Source organism: Balaenoptera physalus (genome assembly GCF_965194825.1).
Source record: "Balaenoptera physalus genome assembly, chromosome: 15".
Lineage (NCBI taxonomy): Eukaryota > Metazoa > Chordata > Mammalia > Artiodactyla > Balaenopteridae > Balaenoptera > Balaenoptera physalus.
In genome coordinates, this window is record NC_138894.1 from 71,810,885 (window position 1) to 71,831,844 (window position 20,960).

The 20,960-nt window shown below is 37.5% G+C and overlaps 1 protein-coding gene across 5 annotated transcripts in view; it reads right to left on the bottom strand.

The window, feature by feature from the left end:
- TTC27 (tetratricopeptide repeat domain 27) overlaps positions 1-20,960 on the bottom strand; it is a 190,670-nt gene that overhangs the window by 31,548 nt on the left and 138,162 nt on the right. For all 5 annotated transcript variants that reach the window (XR_014254108.1, XM_082426978.1, XM_082426979.1 and 2 more), the window contains one exon: positions 2,599-2,697. Coding sequence is in view for 4 of the 5 variants with exons in the window: in XM_082426978.1 (XP_082283104.1) it covers positions 2,599-2,697 (99 nt within the window). In the remaining variant the exon portion in view is untranslated. The remainder of the gene's footprint in view (positions 1-2,598; positions 2,698-20,960) is intronic.

A 20,960-nucleotide genomic window follows, 5' to 3' on the forward strand; every position in this document is an offset into this window, starting at 1 on the left:
GTCACACAATTCTGGGAGTTATTCAAGTTCCAACCAACCAGAGAGGAGAATTCTTACTGATCACCTGTGGGATTAAGTTCAGCCCCCAAAAGGTTATACCTCAAGAGAAGGTTGACAGCAACTCTAGAATAGGGACAACTCCAGACCTACCCTAAGCTTAAAATCAAGCTGATTCACAAGTAAATTAACCAAATGTCAAAATAAAACTCTACCTTCCTCAAGGGAAGACAACAAAACCCAGAAACTCAACAACACAACATCCACAAGTGTAGGATATAATTTTTAAAAATTGGTAGACAGGCAAACAAGCAGGAAAATTCATCCATAACCAAATAAAAAATCAGTAAATAGAAACAGACAGAAATTAAAGAGATGTTGGAATAAGCATACAAAAACTTCAAAGCAGTTATTATAAATATAATAAAAGATTTGAAGAAAACATGAACATGATAAGGTAACAATTGGGGAATCTCAGTAGAAACATGAAAACTATAAAAGAACCAAATAAAAATTCTTGAACTAAAAAAAAAATAGATTGTCTGAAATGATGTTTAGTGTTTTTTTTAATTGAGATGTAACTGATATATAGCATTGTATTACTTTTAGGTGTACTACATAATGATTTGATATATGTGTATATATCTGTGGTATATGTTGATTACCACAATAAGTTTAGTGAATATCCACCACCACACATAGTAATAATAAGTTTAATGAATAGGTTTAACAGCAGATTTGACATAAACATAAGAGCTAAACCAATAAAACTCTTAGAAGAAAAGATAAGGTAATCTTCATGATCTTAGATTTGGCAACAGATTCTTAAATATGACACCAAAAGCACAAGCAACAACAGAAAAAACAGACAGGCTGGACCTCATCAAAATTAAAAACTTTTGTACCTCAAAAGACACTATCGGGGGCTTCCCTGGTGGCGCAGTGGTTGAGAGTCTGCCTGCTAATGCAGGGGAGACGGGTTCGAGCCCTGGTCTGGGAAGATCCCACATGCCGCGGAGCAACTAGGCCCGTGAGCCACAACTACTGAGCCTGCGCGTCTGGAGCCTGTGCTCCGCAACAGGAGAGGCCACGATAGTGAAGAGGCCCGCGCACCGCGATGAAGAGTGGCCCCCGCTTGCCGCAACTGGAGGAAGCCCTCGCACAGAAACAAAGACCCAACACAGCCAAAAATAAATATAATAAATAAATAAATAAAAGATTACTATTAAAAAAAAAAAAAAGACACTATCAAGAAAGTGAAAAACAACTTGCAGAATAGGAGAAAATATTTGCAAATCATATATCTGATATCAGATTTGTATCTAGGATATATAAAGAATTCTTACAACTCAACAGTAAAAAGACCAATAACCCAAATAGGTAAAGGATGTCAATAAACATTTCTCCAAAGATGATACACAAATGGCCAAAAAGCACATAAAAAGATGCTCAACATCATCAGCCATCAAGGAAATGCAAATTGAAACCACAAGATACCACCTACTAGGATGACTATAATCAAAAAGACAGACAATAATTAAAGACAAGTGTTGCCAAAGATGTTGAGAAATTAGAGCCCTCACACATTGCTGGTGGGGATGTAAAATGGTGCTTTAGAAAACAGTCTGGCAGTTTCTCAAAACTTTGAATAGAGAATGGATGAATTGTGAAAACATTAATCTAAGTGAAGAAAGGCAGTCAAAAAGACCACTCATTGTATGATTCCACTGATATGAAATATTCAGAACAGACAAATCTACAGAGACAGAATGTCCATTAGTGGTTGCCTAGGGGTGGGGATGGGGGGTAGACGTGGAAGGTGTTTGGGAGAAATGAGGAGTGACTGCTAACAGGTACAGGGGATTTCTTTTTATGGTAATAAAAATGTTCTAAAATTGACTGTGGGGATGGTTGCACAATTCTGAATATAATAAAAAGAAAATCACTATATTGTACACTTTAAATGGATGAACTAGATGGCATGCGAATTATTTACCATCTCAGTAAAGCTGTTAAATATTTAAAGACTGTAAACTAAAAGAACTTTCTAATAGTGCAATTAACATAGGCAGCACATGCTGGTGACCAACAAAATATATGTGACACTTTGCTGTATACTCAGCAAAGTATATTTTTAACTAAAAAACTGTTTTATCAAAACTATTTTCTAAACAAAGCAATGAATAACTTAGCTATTATGAGAAGAAACTTATTTCTAGATTTATAACTCATATAACTTAGGGTGTGACCTTCTGCCAAAGGGATACCTTCCTCCAACACAAAAGGAATTGGTGTTCTTTTTTTTGACATAAAATAATAGAAAGTTTGAATCTTTTTGCCTTCTTCTCTCTCTCTCGCTCTCTTTTTTTACTGTGATAAGAACACTTAACATGAGATCACCCTTTTTAAAAATTTTAGGTGTACAATACAGCGTTGTTACCTATAGGCACAATGTTGTACAGCAGATCTCTAGAACTTACTCATCTTGCATAACTGAAACTACAGACCCATAGGAATTGCTGTTCTGAACTACAGTACAATTCAAATAACTTAAAGAGTACCAAAGAGCTGTAATAAGGAAAGAAGACCAAACAAACTTACGTCGGGTTCTAGAGTCACACAGCGCTGAAATGCCCTTGCTGAACCTCCATAGTCTTCCAAGGCCAGATAGGCACAACCGAGAGAAAACCACACCCCGAGCTGCAAAGACCAAAAGGCAAAGTCATTCAAACACATACAGACATTTATAGAATTAACCTGAAAATCATTTAAGATACTATCAACAAACACACTAGACTACTATAAAGAATGCAGAGCTATAATTTGGCTTACATTTTATATTAGTTTAAATGTAGGAAACTTAGCAATGGAGATGGCATTTTTCCATATAATTTTCAAAGCTAATACAACACTAAAAGCATGTGCAATATCACTGCACGTCTTTTACCGAGAAAGACCATTCTTTGTGTTAACCAACTCCGTGAAAGCAATGGAGAGCTCTGTTGACAAGCCCTGATATTATAAATGTGGGATTAATCTAACATTTTTACTGAACATCTATGTAACTATGTAAAAAGTATACAGAGCATCAGCAGGTTCACAACTGATGAATGTATTACGAACTTGAGAGGAAAAATTTTTGCTTCCATCTTCAAGTTAGACCACAAATACTTCTGCAGTTTAACCAAGAGCCAAATTGCCCTAGCATGTATCTGTTTAGGCATGCCCAAAAAATTTTAGAAAAAGCAGGCTGAGAATCTGGATTACCAAAGAGTCATTCAAAGTGGAAAGCCTGACTTAATATGATTTGTAAACTTAGAGATGCAGAAAACAGGTAAATTAGGAAGTAGCTATTGAAATCACAAAAGAATTCTTTACATCACAGGGTTTCCTTAAAATTCAATAGCCTCTGTCAAAAGGAAGATAAGACTGATAAAAATTCAATGAAATTAGTCAGAAATGCAGCTATTACAACGTTGCTTTCCTTTTAGATATAGTTAGTAAGGCCAGCAGCAGAATGCAGCTTACTTTCTTACTTTCTTTGACTTCCAGTACAAAGGCAGTAAGCCAGCAGACAGACTTGGTTGAACACTTTAGGGTGGGAAAGGAAATGAGGTGCTCTGTTATCTGTCCAGAGCCTTCCACAGAGGCGAGTAGGAAGCTGCCCCTACACCCTCCTCCCCCCGCCATTCCTACAAAACTTGCTCCATATGGCTAGTTGAGGCCTGAGATTTCTTTAAGCAGATATAGATTTTAAGCAGATATAGATTTTTAGCCGATAATTAGAGATAAGGCTTAGAAAGCAAACATCCTTGGGCAATTTAACACTTTGCCTTGAATTCACAAGAGGCTATAAATAACTGCTATGAGGAGACTTTAAGAGGAGAGATTTTGTTAGAGGTATAGGTAATGGCTAGAAATGGGGTGGCTGTGTGTTTGGGGGGATGGGGGGGATGCAGAGGTACTAGGTGGAAATAAAGTTATAAGTTCACTTTTCTCAATCAAGGGACTCTAGCAACTTAAAAATTAGCTTATTACACTTTGCTTTTGTCTGGTTATTTACAGAATTAATTGAAAACAGTTCCATACTCACTAAATGTTACTCATTTTGGGAGGGCCTAAAGTCTGATGCTAATGTATAAAACAACATATAAAACAAGCTCTCTTACTTCTAACCTAGTTGAAAGTTTCAAAATCTGTGTATTATATTTCATCACGTATAAGGTGCACTTTTTTTTTTCCCATTTAACATCTCTGCAATAGATGCATCTTAATAACCCATAGCTGATCAGAGTTTTATTGGCAGCATTCAATTTTCTATACAAGGTGGCACTTATATGTGCCTCTTACAATTGACAGCATCTTATACCCCAATAAATCATGGCAGCAAGTTTACTTGGAATGAGGTATACCTCATTCTGGGACTAAATCAAGAAAAATGAGAATTGCCCTCAAAGTTCTCAAAATGCACGTGCCCTGCTTGCTTCCTGCATCAGCAAAGAACAAACTCCCCACAAAACTATTTCACATGTGTTATAAAAAACAGCAAGTGTAAATTTAAGATGTAAATAAAGAACTTTATTTTTCAATCCACCTGAAAAAACAAAGGTTACAAATGTCTGAAATTAGCAATTATCTCACAGCTCTAACACAAGCTGGTGATGAGATTACTGTTGATCTTTAGGTTTTTAAAGCAAGTCAATATTTTGTAACCAATGTCCTAAAACCAAAATAAATTTGATGAAAACCAGGCAGATGACAATTTAATGTATAGTATTATGATTCTCTTTTCTTTTTGCTCTTGGTAATTTGTGTAATTGCTTTTTAATTTGCATCTGAAAAAAAATTCTAGAATCATTAACTGCTAGTAGGTTTTCATCTACTGATAACATATAATTATGATGGGAGATGACTTCTGTACACATCCTATTCTTTGATCATGAAATGGCTTAAAAAAAAAAACCTCTAGGATCTTCTAACTGCTTCTGGCTGACCCACTAAACCATCAAAACTGCATTCATACCTTGCATCTCAACTGAGGTCCTCAGAATTTGGGGGACTAAGGAGAATATTCAGTGCCTCTTACTCTTTTCATTTTAAACTATTACTTAACCTATATTATCCACTGGCATCTTGATTTAGGATGGTCATGCTCTGAAGAACAGAACATCATAAAAGAAAAAAAAATCAAAAGAAGCTTCAAAAAAAAAGAAAAAAACACTCACATGATTCCCCAAATTAAAGTTGTATATGGTTGAGTACCAAAGGTCTCTATCTTCTAGTCCAATGCTATCAGATAGAAATATAATGCTAGCCTCATTACATTTGCTAGTAGCCATTTTAAAAAGAAATGGGTGAAATAAATTTTAATAACATATTTTACTTAACTCTACATATCCAAAATATTATCATTTCAACATGTTATCAATATACAAAATTATCGAGATATTTTATGTTCATTTTTTTCATATGACATCTTTGAAACCTGATGTGTGTCCTACACTTACAGCATCTCAATTTGGACCAGCCACATTTCAAGTGCTCAACTGCCACATGTGGCTAGTGGCTACCATACTGGGCAGCACACTTCTACACTATTTCTCCAAAACACTGACACAGACCCTGGCACACCTGCATCCCTCCCTTTCTTCTCCATTGAAAAAACTAGCTCCTCTGGCTGACACCCTCCCTTGGGCTCCAACTCTTCATATACTATAGTCACTGCTGTTCTCTCCATACAACAGCAACCAGAATAATTAGCACTTAATGAGCACCTACAATGTTTGCCAAGCACTGATACTGCGAGCTTTCCACACATTAACCTCATCTATTCCTCACAACAGCCTTGCGAGGCAGTAAATATCACCCTCATTAAAGAGGTGACCATGGACCAGAGGCAGTCAGCGAGAGAGGAGAGATTCGAGGCCCAGTCAGTGCGACTCCAGAGCCCACTTCATCTCCGTGTGACCACGCCGCCCCCCCGCTACACCGTCTGCCCACACACAGCCACGATTTACGGCAGCGCCATCCTTGTCACCAGCAGAGAGGGCGGGGTGTTGGGGGGAAGGAAAGAGTCCAATTAACATGTGCTGGGAAAACCCAGGAGACCAATTTTTTAAGAACCAGGGCATTATCTACTTCCCCCCTCCAAAAGCTCTCTTGATTAGGCAAGTGGACAAAGATGAAGCAGAAGAATGGATGGCTATGTTTGGTTGGAGGAAAGAGCTGAAAGGCAAATCTCTTACCAAGGGACTGGGCAAGGATGGAGAAAGATAATCGTCTGACAGAGAGGCTCTGGTGGAGATTTCTGTGGAGCTTATTTCCAAGGCAAATTGTGAAGGCAGGCAAGCTATAGGCAGGGCAGTGATCTTTAGAAGCTGACAGTCTAGCTTTTTCCTCTGAGGGAGCCAGTACAGAAACACAAAAGCAGACCAACTATTTATCTTAATATGATGATATATGCACTTGAAGAATGGTTTTAAATTATTTTTAAGATAATTATCAAAAAGCAGGAATGGTTGAAGAAAACATGATCTCTCTTTGAATTTCCCTCAAAAGCCCCCTACAGAAACAGTGGAATGGAGGGAAAGATAAATGACTGGGATTCAAGAGGTTCTAAGGTACTGTATGACCTTGGCCATGTCACTTAACCTCTGAGTCTTAGTTCCCCAGTTGTTAAATGGGGGGTGGGGGGAGGTGGATTAAGCAAAAATTCCAAGGCTCCTTCAGACCTCAGATTCTGAAAACCTGGAGGTGACAGGGTTCAAAGGTACATTAATGCCATCTAGTGGCAGAACAAGTACACTGATGATGCAAATAGAATACTTAGAATCAGCAGGGTTGACAAACTAGGAGGAAATCAGTTCAATTACAGGCTTAGAAATCAACTGAAAAGAGGCAGTGAGGAAAATGAGGCCTAGAAAGGAAATGATTTGCCTAAAGCCACACAACAGTTCCTGGCTTCTGGTGTGCAATACATGTGATGAAGAGAGTGACTGCAATACTTACTAAACCTCAATAATTAAAATAGAAATTGAACACTAAGCACCACTGGACAATGGACATGGATTACTTTTAAAAGTTAATTTTTACAAGGGTATTTAAAGCACATCTGCAATAGGTGCCATTTACTTATGTATTACAATTTTCTTTCTTAAATTATGAGCCTACTACTCAAATTTCCTTCCTCCTCAAGGTTTCTGCAGAATGAATGAATAATCAGTAGCTTCACTTTTTTTTTAACTAATTTTCCTTACAGGATTGACTGAATTTTTCTGATGTCCCATATAATAAAGTGTAACACGTTATAATTGAATCCTGAAGCCAAGCTACATTCTCCATTCTCTCCTTTCTACATCCCTGACTCATTCCCATGACCCCAAATGCAGATAAGTTGTTGAATGTGGCTTCATTAAACAGGAAATGACCCAAGCCAAATCCAAGAGAGCTATCAATGTTGTCTGGTAATATCTTTTCCTAAAATGATGCTTGCTGCTCTTATTTTTTAAAAATGTGCACCACCAACTCTTTCGTAACCAAATTTCTCATTTACTATTAAATACTGTTCTCCTCCCTAAGGAAACACAAGTCTTAACCTGCCAGCTTCTCTCCCTCTCTCAAAAGTTTCCTCTATGTCAGTGTCTTCTTTTAAACTACAAGAGCAACTAAATTTTATACACACTTTTTTTTCCTTTTACTAGAAAGGGTATTAATTGTTTAGTGTCCTCCTCTTATTACTGTCCTAGACTTGGTTACCGCTGGTTCTTCTATTTGCCTACTCTTTCCAGAGAATTCACATGTGAGGTAACACGGGTGCTTACATATCATCTGCACGAAAACTCTCCTGTGAGATATATCTCCCTATCTTTAGGCTCCAGATAATGGGGTAACAATGATTTTCTACCACACCGCAATGGGCAGGACAGAAAACTCCACGACAACTGAGAACTTACTATGGGCCAGGAAGTATGCTAGATATTTTTTACATATTGGCTCTAATTTTCCCAACAGCAAATTGAGATAGGGATTATATCTCCACTTTACAAATGAGGAAACTGAAGCTCAGAAAGATGAAGGGATTTACCTTGGGATTACTAGGATTCAGAGTCGGGTCTATGGCCGCAGAGCTCTGCCCTCCCCTCTACCCCTTAGTCCCAGCTACAGCCCAGATGTTATCACAGAGCTCGTATTTCTTGGCAGTTATGCAAGTTAGACCTTAAGAGTTTCATTTTTTATTGCTTACCAATATGAGAAAGGAAGAACAAAAAGGAAAGAATCTCTTTTTTCTCTACATATTATTCGCATATGTTTATTCTCTCTTCTCCACTGGAATGTAAGCTCCAATCTCCTCGAACCTCCCCACCACAGTAACACAAGTGCACAACAGAAACTCTAACTCCATTTCAAATAAAAACATTTCTTCTTTCAAAAACTGAAATGAAAGAGAATGTTGACCCCTACAAATCGAAGAAGAACACAAGCTCTCAGGTTAATTAGCAATTCTATCAGAGTATTAAAAAAACTTCCAACCCCTGGAGATGCCCGAAGTTCAAGATTTTGCCTCGTGTTCTCTTCCAACACAGTTTTCTGTCAAGAATTCATTCACTTGCATGGATTCACCTTACTTCCACAGAAAAGCCCCAGCCTGCAAGCTCCGTTCTTGGCCTCACTCCTAGGCTTCAGGCTTGGACTGCGAGCCCTCTCTACACAGCAACATCTCTTCACATTCAACACTCAAAACACATCATCTTCCCCTACCGAAGACACAGAGAATTCAGGAGGAAGGGAAAGTATCTATCAATAGGGACATTTCCTTTTTAACCAAACAATTGAGAAAACCGGCATGTTCTCAGATCCCGAACTCTCCCTCAATGCTGCCAATCCAGGGAATAAGGCCCAGAAAATTTTCCTTTATAAGGAGCTTCAACCTGTTCTATCTTTCCATCCTCACTGCTAAAGCCACTGATCACTCATCCATGACATTCATCCCTTATTTAAACTTCCTAGAATATCACTTTTGTCATATCACTCTTTTATTCAAAACCACAACAGACTTCCATATCTGTAGGGTTACTAATCCTGAAGAAAGGCACTTAAGGCCCTTCACAAACTAGTTCTGTCCATATCATTTCCCAGTGGAAACTCTCTGCTCTCTGCTGATAGGCTGACACAGCCCAGTTCATTCCCACATCCATGTCTGGTTCACAGCAGGATCTCGATAATGCTTAGTGAGGCAACCACATAATGTACTGTTCAAACTGCAACATTTTTAAAAATGAAACAAGGCATTAAAAAACCATTAAAATTACAGGACCTTAAAAAGACCTTATTTATTGACCAACAAACTGTTGATTGTCAAATTGGTTTTACTACTGATATAACAGGGGACCTAAAGATGGTTCTATTCGAAAACTATTTTCAAAAGTAAAATTATTTATTGAAAAATAAAATATATTAAAAAATTGTAAATTCTGATTATCTGAAATTTAAAAATAACAAAAGGAACATTAAGTAAGCTATATATTTGTGACATTTGCATATTTCTCTAATATATTACAGAATTAAAATCAATTTTTCTTAGTAGATATTCATATCCTCTAATCAGTTCCTTAGTCATATCTAATTCTAATACCATGTCATTGATATTTTCTGATAATTTTTTCAGTATCTTAGTACTTTTAATTTTTTCATAAAATTGCCTGCTGTCTACTTCAAAGTTGTTCTTTATTGTTAATTGTCAAATTTATTGTTAATACATTTAGAATTGTTAAAACTTTTGACTGACTCTTCTCTGTAGGTCATGATTTTAGCTGAGAAAATATTCTTTCTAAATGTACTGAGGAAAAATTAAAAATAGAACCACCGGGCTTCCCTGGTGGCGCAGTGGTTGAGAATCTGCCTGCCAATGCAGGGGACACGGGTTCGAGCCCTGGTCTGGGAAGATCCCACATGCTGTGGAGCAACTGGGCCCGTGAGCCACAACTACTGAGCCTGCGCGTCTGGAGCCTGTGCTCCGCAACGGGAGAGGCCGCGACAGTGAGAGTCCCGCGCACCGCGATGAAGAGTGGCCTCCGCTCGCTGCAACTGGAGAAAGCCCTCGCACAGAAACGAAGACCCAACACAGTCATACATACATACATACATACATACATACATAAATTAAAAAAAAAAAAAAAAAAAAGGTAGAACCACCATATGATCCAGCAATCTCACTGCTGAGTATATAGCTGAAGGAAATGAAATCACTCCTCGAAGAGATATCTGCACCCTCATGTTCACTGCAGCATTATTCACAATAGCTGAGACGTAAACAAACTAAGTGTCTGTCAGTCGATGTATAAAGAAATGTATAAAGAAGTATAAATGTATAAAGAAGTATAAATGTATAAAGAAGTGTCTGTCAGTCGAATGTATAAAGAAATTGTGTGAGTGTGTGCACACACAGGGTGAAATATTATTCAGCCATGAAAAAGAAGGAAATCTTGCCTTTGGCAACAACATGGATGAACTTTGAGGGCATTATGCTAAGTGAAATAAGTTAGACAGAGAAAGACAAATACCATATGCTCTCACTTGTATGTGGAATCTAAAAACGCCAAACTCAGAGAAATAGTAGAAAGGTGGTTGCCAGGAGTTGGGGGCGGGGGAAAGTGGGGAGATGTTGGTCAAAGCATACAAACTTCCAGTTATAAGATAAGTAAGTTCTGGGGATCTAACATACAGCATGGTGACTATAGTTAACAATACTGCATTATACACTTGAAAATTGCTAAAAGAGTAGATCTTAAATGTTATCATCACACACACACAAAGGTGACAGAGGTGAGGTGATAGAGGTGTTAACTAATGCTACTGTGGTAATCACTTCACAATATATACATGTATCAAATCTTATCACGTTGTATACCTTACACAGTATGTCAATTATATCTCAATAAAGCCGGGAAAAATTTTTTTTAATGTACTGAGATAACTAGGAAGCTCAGAGCAACTGCTGCTAAACAGAGGGTATTCTGAATTCTAGATTTGATAATACTGAAGCTTATAAATATTTTTCTTGGGTCCTGTCTTTTGGCCTCCATTTAGAGTACCTTTCTTCAACAAATATTTTTAACAGGACAAGATTCACCAAATAATTCATCAAATTTATGATTCTTTGTAAGTTTCATCAAACTTACAAATTTATAAATTATAGGCCTTCTCAATTACATTCTATTCTAGAATAGAATATAAATTTATTCAGTTAAAATCAAAAGCTCAGTCAAAAGTTTTTGGCAAATTATTATTGATATCTTAAGTACAATGGTACTTGGCTATTTTTTTAAGTCCTTATTTTTTTAGAGATACATACTAAAACATTTAAAAATGAAATGATATATTGGGTTTGTTTCAAAATAATATGGGATGGAGTGGGGAAATACAGATGAAACAGGACCAGTCATGAGTTAGTAATTGTCAAAGATGGTTCATAGGCACATGGGAGGGGACTCCTTATTCTGGTCTCTGCTAGTATATATTTTGTATAATTGAAAATTTCATAACAAAAGGTTACAAAGAAAAGATTCCTCCTAGGTAGATGTTACAGACGGAACTGTATCCCTCTCAAAATTCATATGTTGAAGCTCAACCCCCAGTGTGACTGTATTTGGAGATAGGGCCTTTAAGGAGATAATTAAGGTTAAATGAGGTCATAATGGTGAGGCCCTAATCCAACAGGACTGGTATCCTTTGAAGAAGAAGAAAAGACACTGGAGCTCTCTCTACACATGCACAGAGAAAAGGCCATGTGAGGAGACAGTGAAAAGGTAGCCGTCTAAAAGCAAGGAAAAGACCTCACCAGAAACCAACCCTGAAGGCAACTTGATCTTGGACTTCTAGCTTCCAGAACTGTGAAAAAATTAATTTCCACAGTGGTTTAAACCACCCAGTCTGTAGTATTAGTCAGCCCTTAGCAGACTAACACAGTAGGGATATTCAAAAGTACAATTATACATTATTAAATTAAATCCTGTACATGATTTAAACTCTCATTGTTCCTCTTCAAGATAAATTTCAATGTCTTCCTGTTTGAAAGTTTGCTTTCAATAACTACAATTTGGTAAAAGTTGTAAAAGCTGAAATTTTTTTGAACTCCGTTAATTGAATACATAAAAGATTTCCAATTGATTTTGAACACAATGCAGCCAAAACGCAAGACTCCTTAAAAAAAAAAAAGTTCCTATCATTATAGGGCACTTAAATTGATTTATAAAAAAATTCTTCAAAAAACTCAAACATTTTTATAGTGCATTAGGTGATGGGCAGCAACAAGAGAAAGTATATACTGCCACACTAATTTTATTTTAATTCAACATCAGACATCACATCAGACATCACAAGAATTTTGTAATTCAATTACCCAAACAGTGTATATTAAAGTATGTGTAAATGACGACCGCTAGTTTTTATTTCCATTGGTAGAAGCTTGTTTGGACCATATTATGTCCACCACTACAACCCATTCCCAGTACATTTCTGCTCCACTGGTTTTCTTCATTCAAAAAGAGAATTACTTTTACCATGTTGTCATGCTCCACGAAAATTTGTATCCTTATTATCACCACTAAAAGAAATACTTTTATCTTTGATGTTTAACAATAGCATTCAGAATAATGTCAGATGTTTCAACTTTGATAGAGTGAATTTCCAAAAATTTTATTTTGAATCCAATAATTAGGTGAAAAACATTAAAACCATTATGAGAACCAAATTAATGAGTTTTCTATTTGAAGCATCTGATGTCACTGATATAAAACTGGCAGATTCAACTGTTAATGAACTACTTCTGCTAAGAGCTAGCATATTAACAGCTATGACCTCACTTTTCACACACACACGAAAAAATTTGGTATCAACTAATTTTCTAAACTAATTTTGTGCATTTTCATTTGCTCTAGATAAAAGTCCAGTCTCACAGAATGACATGAAAATACACCTCCTACAGCTGCATATTAAATCGTCATCTTTGGACATGCTTCCTATGAAAACAACAACAACTAACTTTTGACATAAACACTTACATTTCTTCAGAAGACTTGGGTCTTCTGGTTTTCATGTGATTAATGATATGATTACGGCCCCTGAGGTGGAATTTAATTATATCAACTAAGTCTTGGACAAGTTATATTAATACATTTATTTACTCTCTTGACAAGTGAAAATTAAGTTCTTAATTATTCCCTAAAAACACATTTTAAAAATTTGTTTGCTTTTTGGAGATGATTGCTGCCAAAAGGGTTTACTATAAACTATGTAAAAAGTTACCAAGCAATATAATATAGAAATAGTGGTACATTTAAACCATACAGTAAGTGACCAAACCCCTGCAGCAAGGGAATTCAGCCTATTCTCCATGTGCTTTTATTTCTGGCAGGACTGCTCTGCCTCTACTCCCCATACATCTATCTAGCCTACAATTCCCCATATTTCCCACTAATTCTGCCAACTGGTAACCAGGCAACATCATGCATCTCACAGGCTGCAGCTTGGCACAACTGTCTGATATATACCAAGGGGCTTATAGAGACATTGGCTCAAACATTTCTCCTACCACCACCCAAAACCTGAAGGAGTTGGCTGTCCTCAACCACTCAGAGCAAACACAGTTAATGGTATCAGCAAGCATTCTACACACTGTCCTCTAAAGGGCAATGTTAGTTAAGTTGCATCTGGAAAGCATTGGGGAAAAAAGACACAGGCTCCTACTGGCCACCTTTCATATTTTATAGCACGTCGTAAAGTGGGAGCTCCATCCACCTCATGCATTAAACACAACACTAGATGAGGCTATGGCCGAAGACAGAAGTACAAAATGAATGTCTCTGAAAACCCATTCTAACTTCTTTTACTGTAACTATTAATAATAGCACTTCATTTAAAAAGTAAAAATCTGGGGACTTCCCTGGTGGTCCAGTGGTTAAGACTCTGGGCTTCTAATGCAGGGGGTGCGGGTTCAGTCCCTGGTCAGGGAAATAAGATCCCACATGCCGTGCAGTGTGGCCAAAAAATTAAAAACAAAAAAAAAAGTAAAAATCTGGGACATACAATTAACTGGATGTGTTATCAGGATATTAGGCACAAACTAGGACAGCCACTTAGTAAACTCTCAAATCTTCACCTTTCTTCATGCTTTTGTCCTACCTGTGAAGCCAGTTCCCCTCCTGCACATCTACTCACTTTGCATCAATCAGTGAACATCTAAGCTAACTTCTGTCCCATCTCTGGCTCCATCAGTCCACAGTGACCCCTCACCACCTCTCAACTCCTATACCCTTCTGCCTATACATGTATCTTTGCATATATAAACTGCCAGTAATATCATATAACCTTACAAAGATGACCAGTTAATTGAGGAGGAAAGTCAAGGAAAATTTTAAATTTTTAAGGGGGGTAAGGGGGAAAATTGACAAAATAAAAGGAATAAAGTATCTGCGCTGAGGGAGGGGTAAAAAATGATAGGAAGTGACATGTTCCTTTTTCAGGGCTACACATACTAGCTTGATATCTGAGCAATTTCTTTGTATTTATTTTTTGCATAAAAGTAGGGGACAATGAGAATAACTACCTAAGAGTAGACCGAAGGATTTATGTTTTAATTCTGGTCCTGAGTCTACAAAATCCTGCTTGGGAGGTTTGGTGACCACTTCCCCAACTTCAGCTTTTTTTTTTTTTTTAACCTCTTTATTGGAGTATCATTGCTTTACAACGGTGTGTCAGCTTCTGCTTTATAACAAAGTGAATCAGCTATATGTACACATATATCCCCATATCCCCTCCCTCTTGCGTCTCCCTCCTTCCCACCACTCTAGGTGGTCACAAAGCACCGAGCTGATATCCCTGTGCAATGCAGCTGCTTCCCACTAGCTATCCGTTTTACATTTGGTAGTGTATATATATCCATGCCAGTCTCACACTTTGTCCCAGCTTACCCTTCTCCCTCCCTCCCCGTATCCTCAAGTCCATTCTCTAGTAGGTCTGCGTCTTTATTCCTGTCCTGCCCCTAGGTCCTTCATGACCTTTTTTTTTCTTTTTAGATTCCATATATAGGTGTTACCATATGGTATTTGTTTTTCTCTTTCTGACTTACTTCACTCTGTATGACAGACTCTACGTCCATCCACCTCACTTCAAATAACTCAAATTCATTTCTTTTTATGGTTGAGGAATATTCCATTGTATATATATGCCACAGCTTCTTTATCCATTCATCTGTTGATGGACACTTAGGTCACTTCCATGTCCTGGCTACTGTAAATAGAGCTGCAATGAACATTGTGGTACATGACTCTTTTTGAATTATGGTTTTCTCAGGGTTTATGCCCAGCAGTGGGATTGCTGGGTTGTATGGTAGTTCTATTTTTAGTTTTTTAAGGAAACTCCATACTGTTCTCCATAGTAGCTGTATCAATTTACATTCCCACCAACAGTGCAAGAGTGTTCCCTTTTCTCCACACCCTCTCCAGCATTTATTGTTTCTAGATTTTTTGATGATGGCCATTCTGATCGGTGTGAGATGATATCTCATTGTAGTTTTGATTTGCATTTCTCTAATGATTAATGAAGTTGAGCATTCTTTCATGTGTTTGTTGGCAATCTGTATATCTTCTTTGCAGAAATGTCTATTTAGGTCTTCTGCCCATTTTTGGATTGGGTTGTTTGTTTTTTTGATATTGAGCTGCATGAGCTGCTTGTAAATTTTGGAGATTAATCCTTTATGAGTTGCTTCATTTGCAAATATTTTCCCCCATTCTGAGGGTTGTCTTTTCATCTTGTTTATGGTTTCCTTTGCTGTGCAAAAGCTTTTAAGTTTCATTAGGTCCCATTTGTTTATTTGTGTTTTTATTTCCATTTCTCTAGGAGCTAGGTCATAAAGGATCTTGCTGTGATTTATGGTACAGAGTGTTCTGCCTGTGTTTTCCTCTAAGAGTTTGATAGTGTCTGGCCTTACATTTAGGTCTTTCATCCATTTTGAGTTTATTTTTGTGTATGGCGTTAGGGAGTGTTCTAATTTCATTCTTTTACATGTAGCTGTCCAGTTTTCCCAGCACCACTTATTGAGGAGGCTGTCTTTTCTCCATTGTATATTCTTGCCTCTTTTATCAAAAACAAGGTGACCATATGTGTGTGGGTTTAACTCTGGGCTTTCTATCCTGTTCCATTGATCTATACTTCTGTTTTTGTGCCAGTACCATACTGTCTTGATTACTGTAGCTTTGTAGTATAGTCTGAAGTCAGGGAGCCTGATTCCTCCAGCTCCGTTTTTCTTTCTCAAGATTGCTTTGGCTATTCGGGGTCTTTTGTGTTTCCATATAAATTGTGAAATTTTTTGTTCTAGTTCTGTGAAAAAAGCCAGTGGTAGTTTGACAGGGATTGCACTGAATCTGTAGATTGCTTTGGGTAGCATACTCATTTTCACAATGTTGATTCTTCCAATCCAAGAACATGGTATATCTCTCCATCTATTTGTATCATCTTTATTTCTTTCATCAGTGTCTTATAGTTTTCTGCATACAGGTCTTTTGTCTCCTTAGGCAGGTTTATTCGTAGGTATTTTATTATTTTTGTTGCCATGGTAAATGGGAGTGTCTCCTTAATTTCTCTTTCAGATTTTTCATCATTAGTGTATAGGAATGCAAGAGACTTCTGTGCATTAATGTTATATTGTGCTACTTTACCAAATTCACTGATTAGCTCTAGTAGTTTTCTGGTAGTGTCTTTAGGATTCTCTCTATATAGTATCGTGTCATCTGCAAACAGTGACAGCTTTACTTCTTCTTTTCTGATTTGGATGCCTTTTATTTCTTCTTCTTCTCTGATTGCTGTGGCTAAAACTTCCAAAACTATGTTGAATAATAGTGATGAGAGTGGGCAACCTTGTCTTGTTCCTGATCTTAGTAGAAATGGTTTCAGTTTTTCACCATTGAGAACGATGTTGGCTGTGGGTCTGTCATATATGGCCTTTATTATGTTAAGGTAAGTTCCCTCTATGCCTACTTTCTGGAGGGTTTTTTATCATAAATGGTGTTGAATTTTGTTGAAAGCGTTTTCTGCATCTATTGAGATGATCATATGGTTTTTATTCTTCAATTTGTTAATATGGTGTATCACATTGATTGATTTGCGTATATTGAAGAATCCTTGCATTCCTGGGATAAACCCCACTTGATCATGGCGTATGATCCTTTTAATGTGCTGTTGGATTCTGTTTGCTAGTGTTTTGTTGAGGATTTTTGCATCTATATTCATCAGTGATATTGGCCTGTAGTTTTCTTTCTTTGTGACATCTTTGTCTGGTTTTGGTATCAGGGTGATAGTGGCCTCATAGAATGAGTTTGGGAGTGTTCCTCCCTCTGCTATATTTTGGAAGAGTTTGAGAAGGATAGGTGTCAGCTCTTTTCTAAATGTTTGATAGAATTCGGCTGTGAAGCCATCTGGCCCTGGGCTTTTGTTTGTTGGAAGATTTTTAATCACAGTCTCAATTTCAGTGCTTGTGATTGGTCTGTTTGTGTTTTTATTTCTTCCTGGTTCAGTCTCGGAAGGTTGTGCTTTTCTAAGAATTTGTCCATTTCTTCCAGGTTGTCCATTTTATTGGCATAGAGTTGCTTGTAGTAATCTCTCATGATCCTTTGTATTTCTGCAGTGGCAGTTGTTACTTCTCTGTTTTCATTTCTAATTCTGTTCACTTGTGTCTTCTCCCTTTTCTTCATGATGATTCTGGCTAATGGTTTATCAATTTTGTTTATCTTCTCAAAGAACCAACCAACTTTTACTTTTATTGATCTTTGCTATTGTTTCCTTCATTTCTTTTCCATTTATTTCTGATCTGATCTTTATGATTTCTTTCCTTCTGCTAACTTTGGGGTTTTTTTGTTCTTTCTCTAATTGCTTTAGATGTAAGCTTAGGTTGTTTATTTGAGATGTTTGTTGTTTCTTGAGGTAGGCTTGCATTGCTATAAACTTCCCTCTTAGAACTGCTTTTGCTGCATCCCATAGGTTTTGGGTCGTTATGTTTTCATTGTCATTTGTTTCTAGGTGTTTTTTGATTTCCTCTTGGATTTCTTCAGTGATCTCTTGGTTATTTAGTAGTGTATTGTTTAGCCTCCACGTGTTTGTGCGTTTTACAGATTTTTTTTCCTGTAATTGATATCTAGTCTCATAGCGCTGTCGTCGGAAAAGATTCTTGATACGATTTCAATTTTCTTAAATTTACCAAGGCTTGATTTGTGACCCAAGATACGATCTATCCTGGAGAATGTTATATGAGCACTTGAGAAGAAAGTGTATTCTGTTGTTTTTGGATGGAATGTCCTATAAATATCAATGAAGTCCATCTTGTTTAATGTATCACTTAAAGCTTGTGTTTCCTTATTTATTTTCATTTTGGATGATCTGTCCATTGATGAAAATGGGGTGTTCAAGTCCCCTACTATGATTGTGTTACTGTCGATTTCCCCTTTTATGGCTGTTAGCATTTGCCTTATGTTTGAGGTGTTCCTCTGTTGTGTGCATCAATATTTAAAATTGTTACATCTTCTTCTTGGATTGATCCCTTGATCATGACGTAGTGTCCTTCTTTGTCTCTTGTAATAGTCTTTGTTTTAAAGTCTATTTTGTCTGATATGAGAATTGCTACTCCAGCTTTCTTTTGATTTCCATTTGCATGGAATATCTTTTTCCGTCCCCTCACTTTCAGTCTGTATGTGTCCCTAGGTCTGAAGTGGGTCTCTTGTAGACAGCATATATACGGGTTTTGTTGCTGTATCCATTCAGCCAGTCTATGTCTTTTGGTTGGAGCATTTAATAATCCTTTTACATTTAAGGTAATTATCGATATGTATGTTCCTATTACCACCCATTTCAGCTTCTAACAGCCCACAATCCCCAGAAGTCTACGGTTGATTTTGAATTTTAGTAGTTTCAAAAGTTACTTGGGAAAATGAAACAGGTACGGGTGGATGAATGGTAGCTAGCAATCTCAACACAAATGCAAACGGTACACACGTCTTCTGGTTCTCTAACAAATGCACCATAGACAAATGCATTTGGTTTTGTAGACCATCCCTGATATAAAACCAAACATTCCTATTTTTATAACAATTTGATTTCAGGAAGCCATTACAGTGCACAAAAGCCATTCAAATATCTCTCTCATTTGCCTGAGTTTTGTTTTTAAACCTAATTGTTTGGACATGTCAGAAAAGCAGGGCTAGAATTTTTTAAATTCTATTTTTCTATTTTCCTTTCATTCCAGGACTTAGAGGAGACAATAGCATGTAGGAGCTCTCCTTCTTCAGAGGCAATTCAAACTTGCATCAAGAGTTATAGTAAGTCTACAGCGTTCAAGTTTGCATCTTGTAGTAGTTCTGTACAACTGTAGCATCATACGCCTGCATATTTTGGCATGGCTTACAGCCTGCCTGAATTCGATCCATATGACAAACTGCAAAATATCCTCACATAATATCTGTTTGCTCTGTGACGCTGCTTGGAGCAACTGTCATTTCTTTGTCTTGCTAAGTAATTAATTTGAAATCATATAATGAGACCATTGGGCCCTGTCAAGTCCTCCCTTGTGAATTCCCTTACTCCACCCCTTCTTTCCTATTGCCCCTCCCCCACAGACAACTGTCCTGCTAGACCACTGCTACAGTTCCTAAGCCTGCCTACATCTAGTGTCTCCCATGGTCACAGAGTTGCCAAAACAATATTCTTAAATCACCTCCATGCACACCACGTTCCTTCAATTCAACAAAGCCAAACACAAATCAACCCTTTAATAGCTCCCTACCTGCCAAATAAAAAAACCAAAGGCCTCACCTTCAAGACCTTCCATAATCTGGCTCCAGTGTAGCTTTCCCACTGGGACTGCCCTATTCCCTTTCACTCTAAAAAACTAGCCTATTCACTAACACTCTACACACACACACACGCACTCCCTCTTTTCTTTGTGTTTCCAGGGCTGGGCTCATACTGTTCACCTGCCTGGAATGCCCTCACCACTGCCTTTCCATTGGCCTATTCAAGTATTATGTGTCCTTCAAAGCCCAATTCACCATCCTCTCTTCATTGTCTACGAAAGGCAGAAATAGTCTCTTTGGCCTCTATAAAACTAGTGTCTTATAAATTACTCTCTGGGTTTTTCTTTGAGGCCTCATGCTGTTGGCTAGCTTTGTCTATGTCCATTTCACTAGACTGTAGCAGAGGGTACAAACCCGGCCATCTGGCGATCTGGTGCTACTGCTTCCTCCTCTGGTTCAGTGCCATGTGTACAGCAGACAATTAATATGTATTTGACTGAATAACTGGTTGAAGATATTATTTGTTCACTCATTCAACAGTTATTTATTAAAGACCCAATATGTGCTAGGCACTGTTACAAGCACTAGGAAAATGTAAATGAACCATACAGATAAAAATTTCTACCTTCATAGAACTTACATTGTAGTGGAGGGAGAAAAAGATTTTTTTTTTTAAGTAAGCTATATATAATATTAGAAGGTGCTAAGTACTCTGGAGAAAAATAAAGTAGGGAAGGAAAATAAGGAATGTAAGGTAAGGGTGGAAAGTGGGGGTGTGATTTTAAATAGAATGATTATGGAAGGCCTCTCTGAGAAAGTGACATTTGATCCCAGAAGTGAATGAGGTAATGGAGCAAGGTATGCGGATATCTATCCAGAAGAAGAACATTCCAGGCAGAGGAACAACAAGTGATGAAACCCAGAGGCAGAAATGTGCCCGGAATGTTCAGGGAGGAACAAAGAGGCTAATGTGGGGTGAGTGAGGTGGAGAATGGGAGGAGGAAGGTAAAGAGGCAACAGGGGCTAGGCTTGGAAAAGCCTTGAGAGCCAGTCAGAGACCTGGCTATTATCACAGGTGATGGAGCAGAGGAATGACACATATGACTTGCATCTGAAAGGATCAATTGG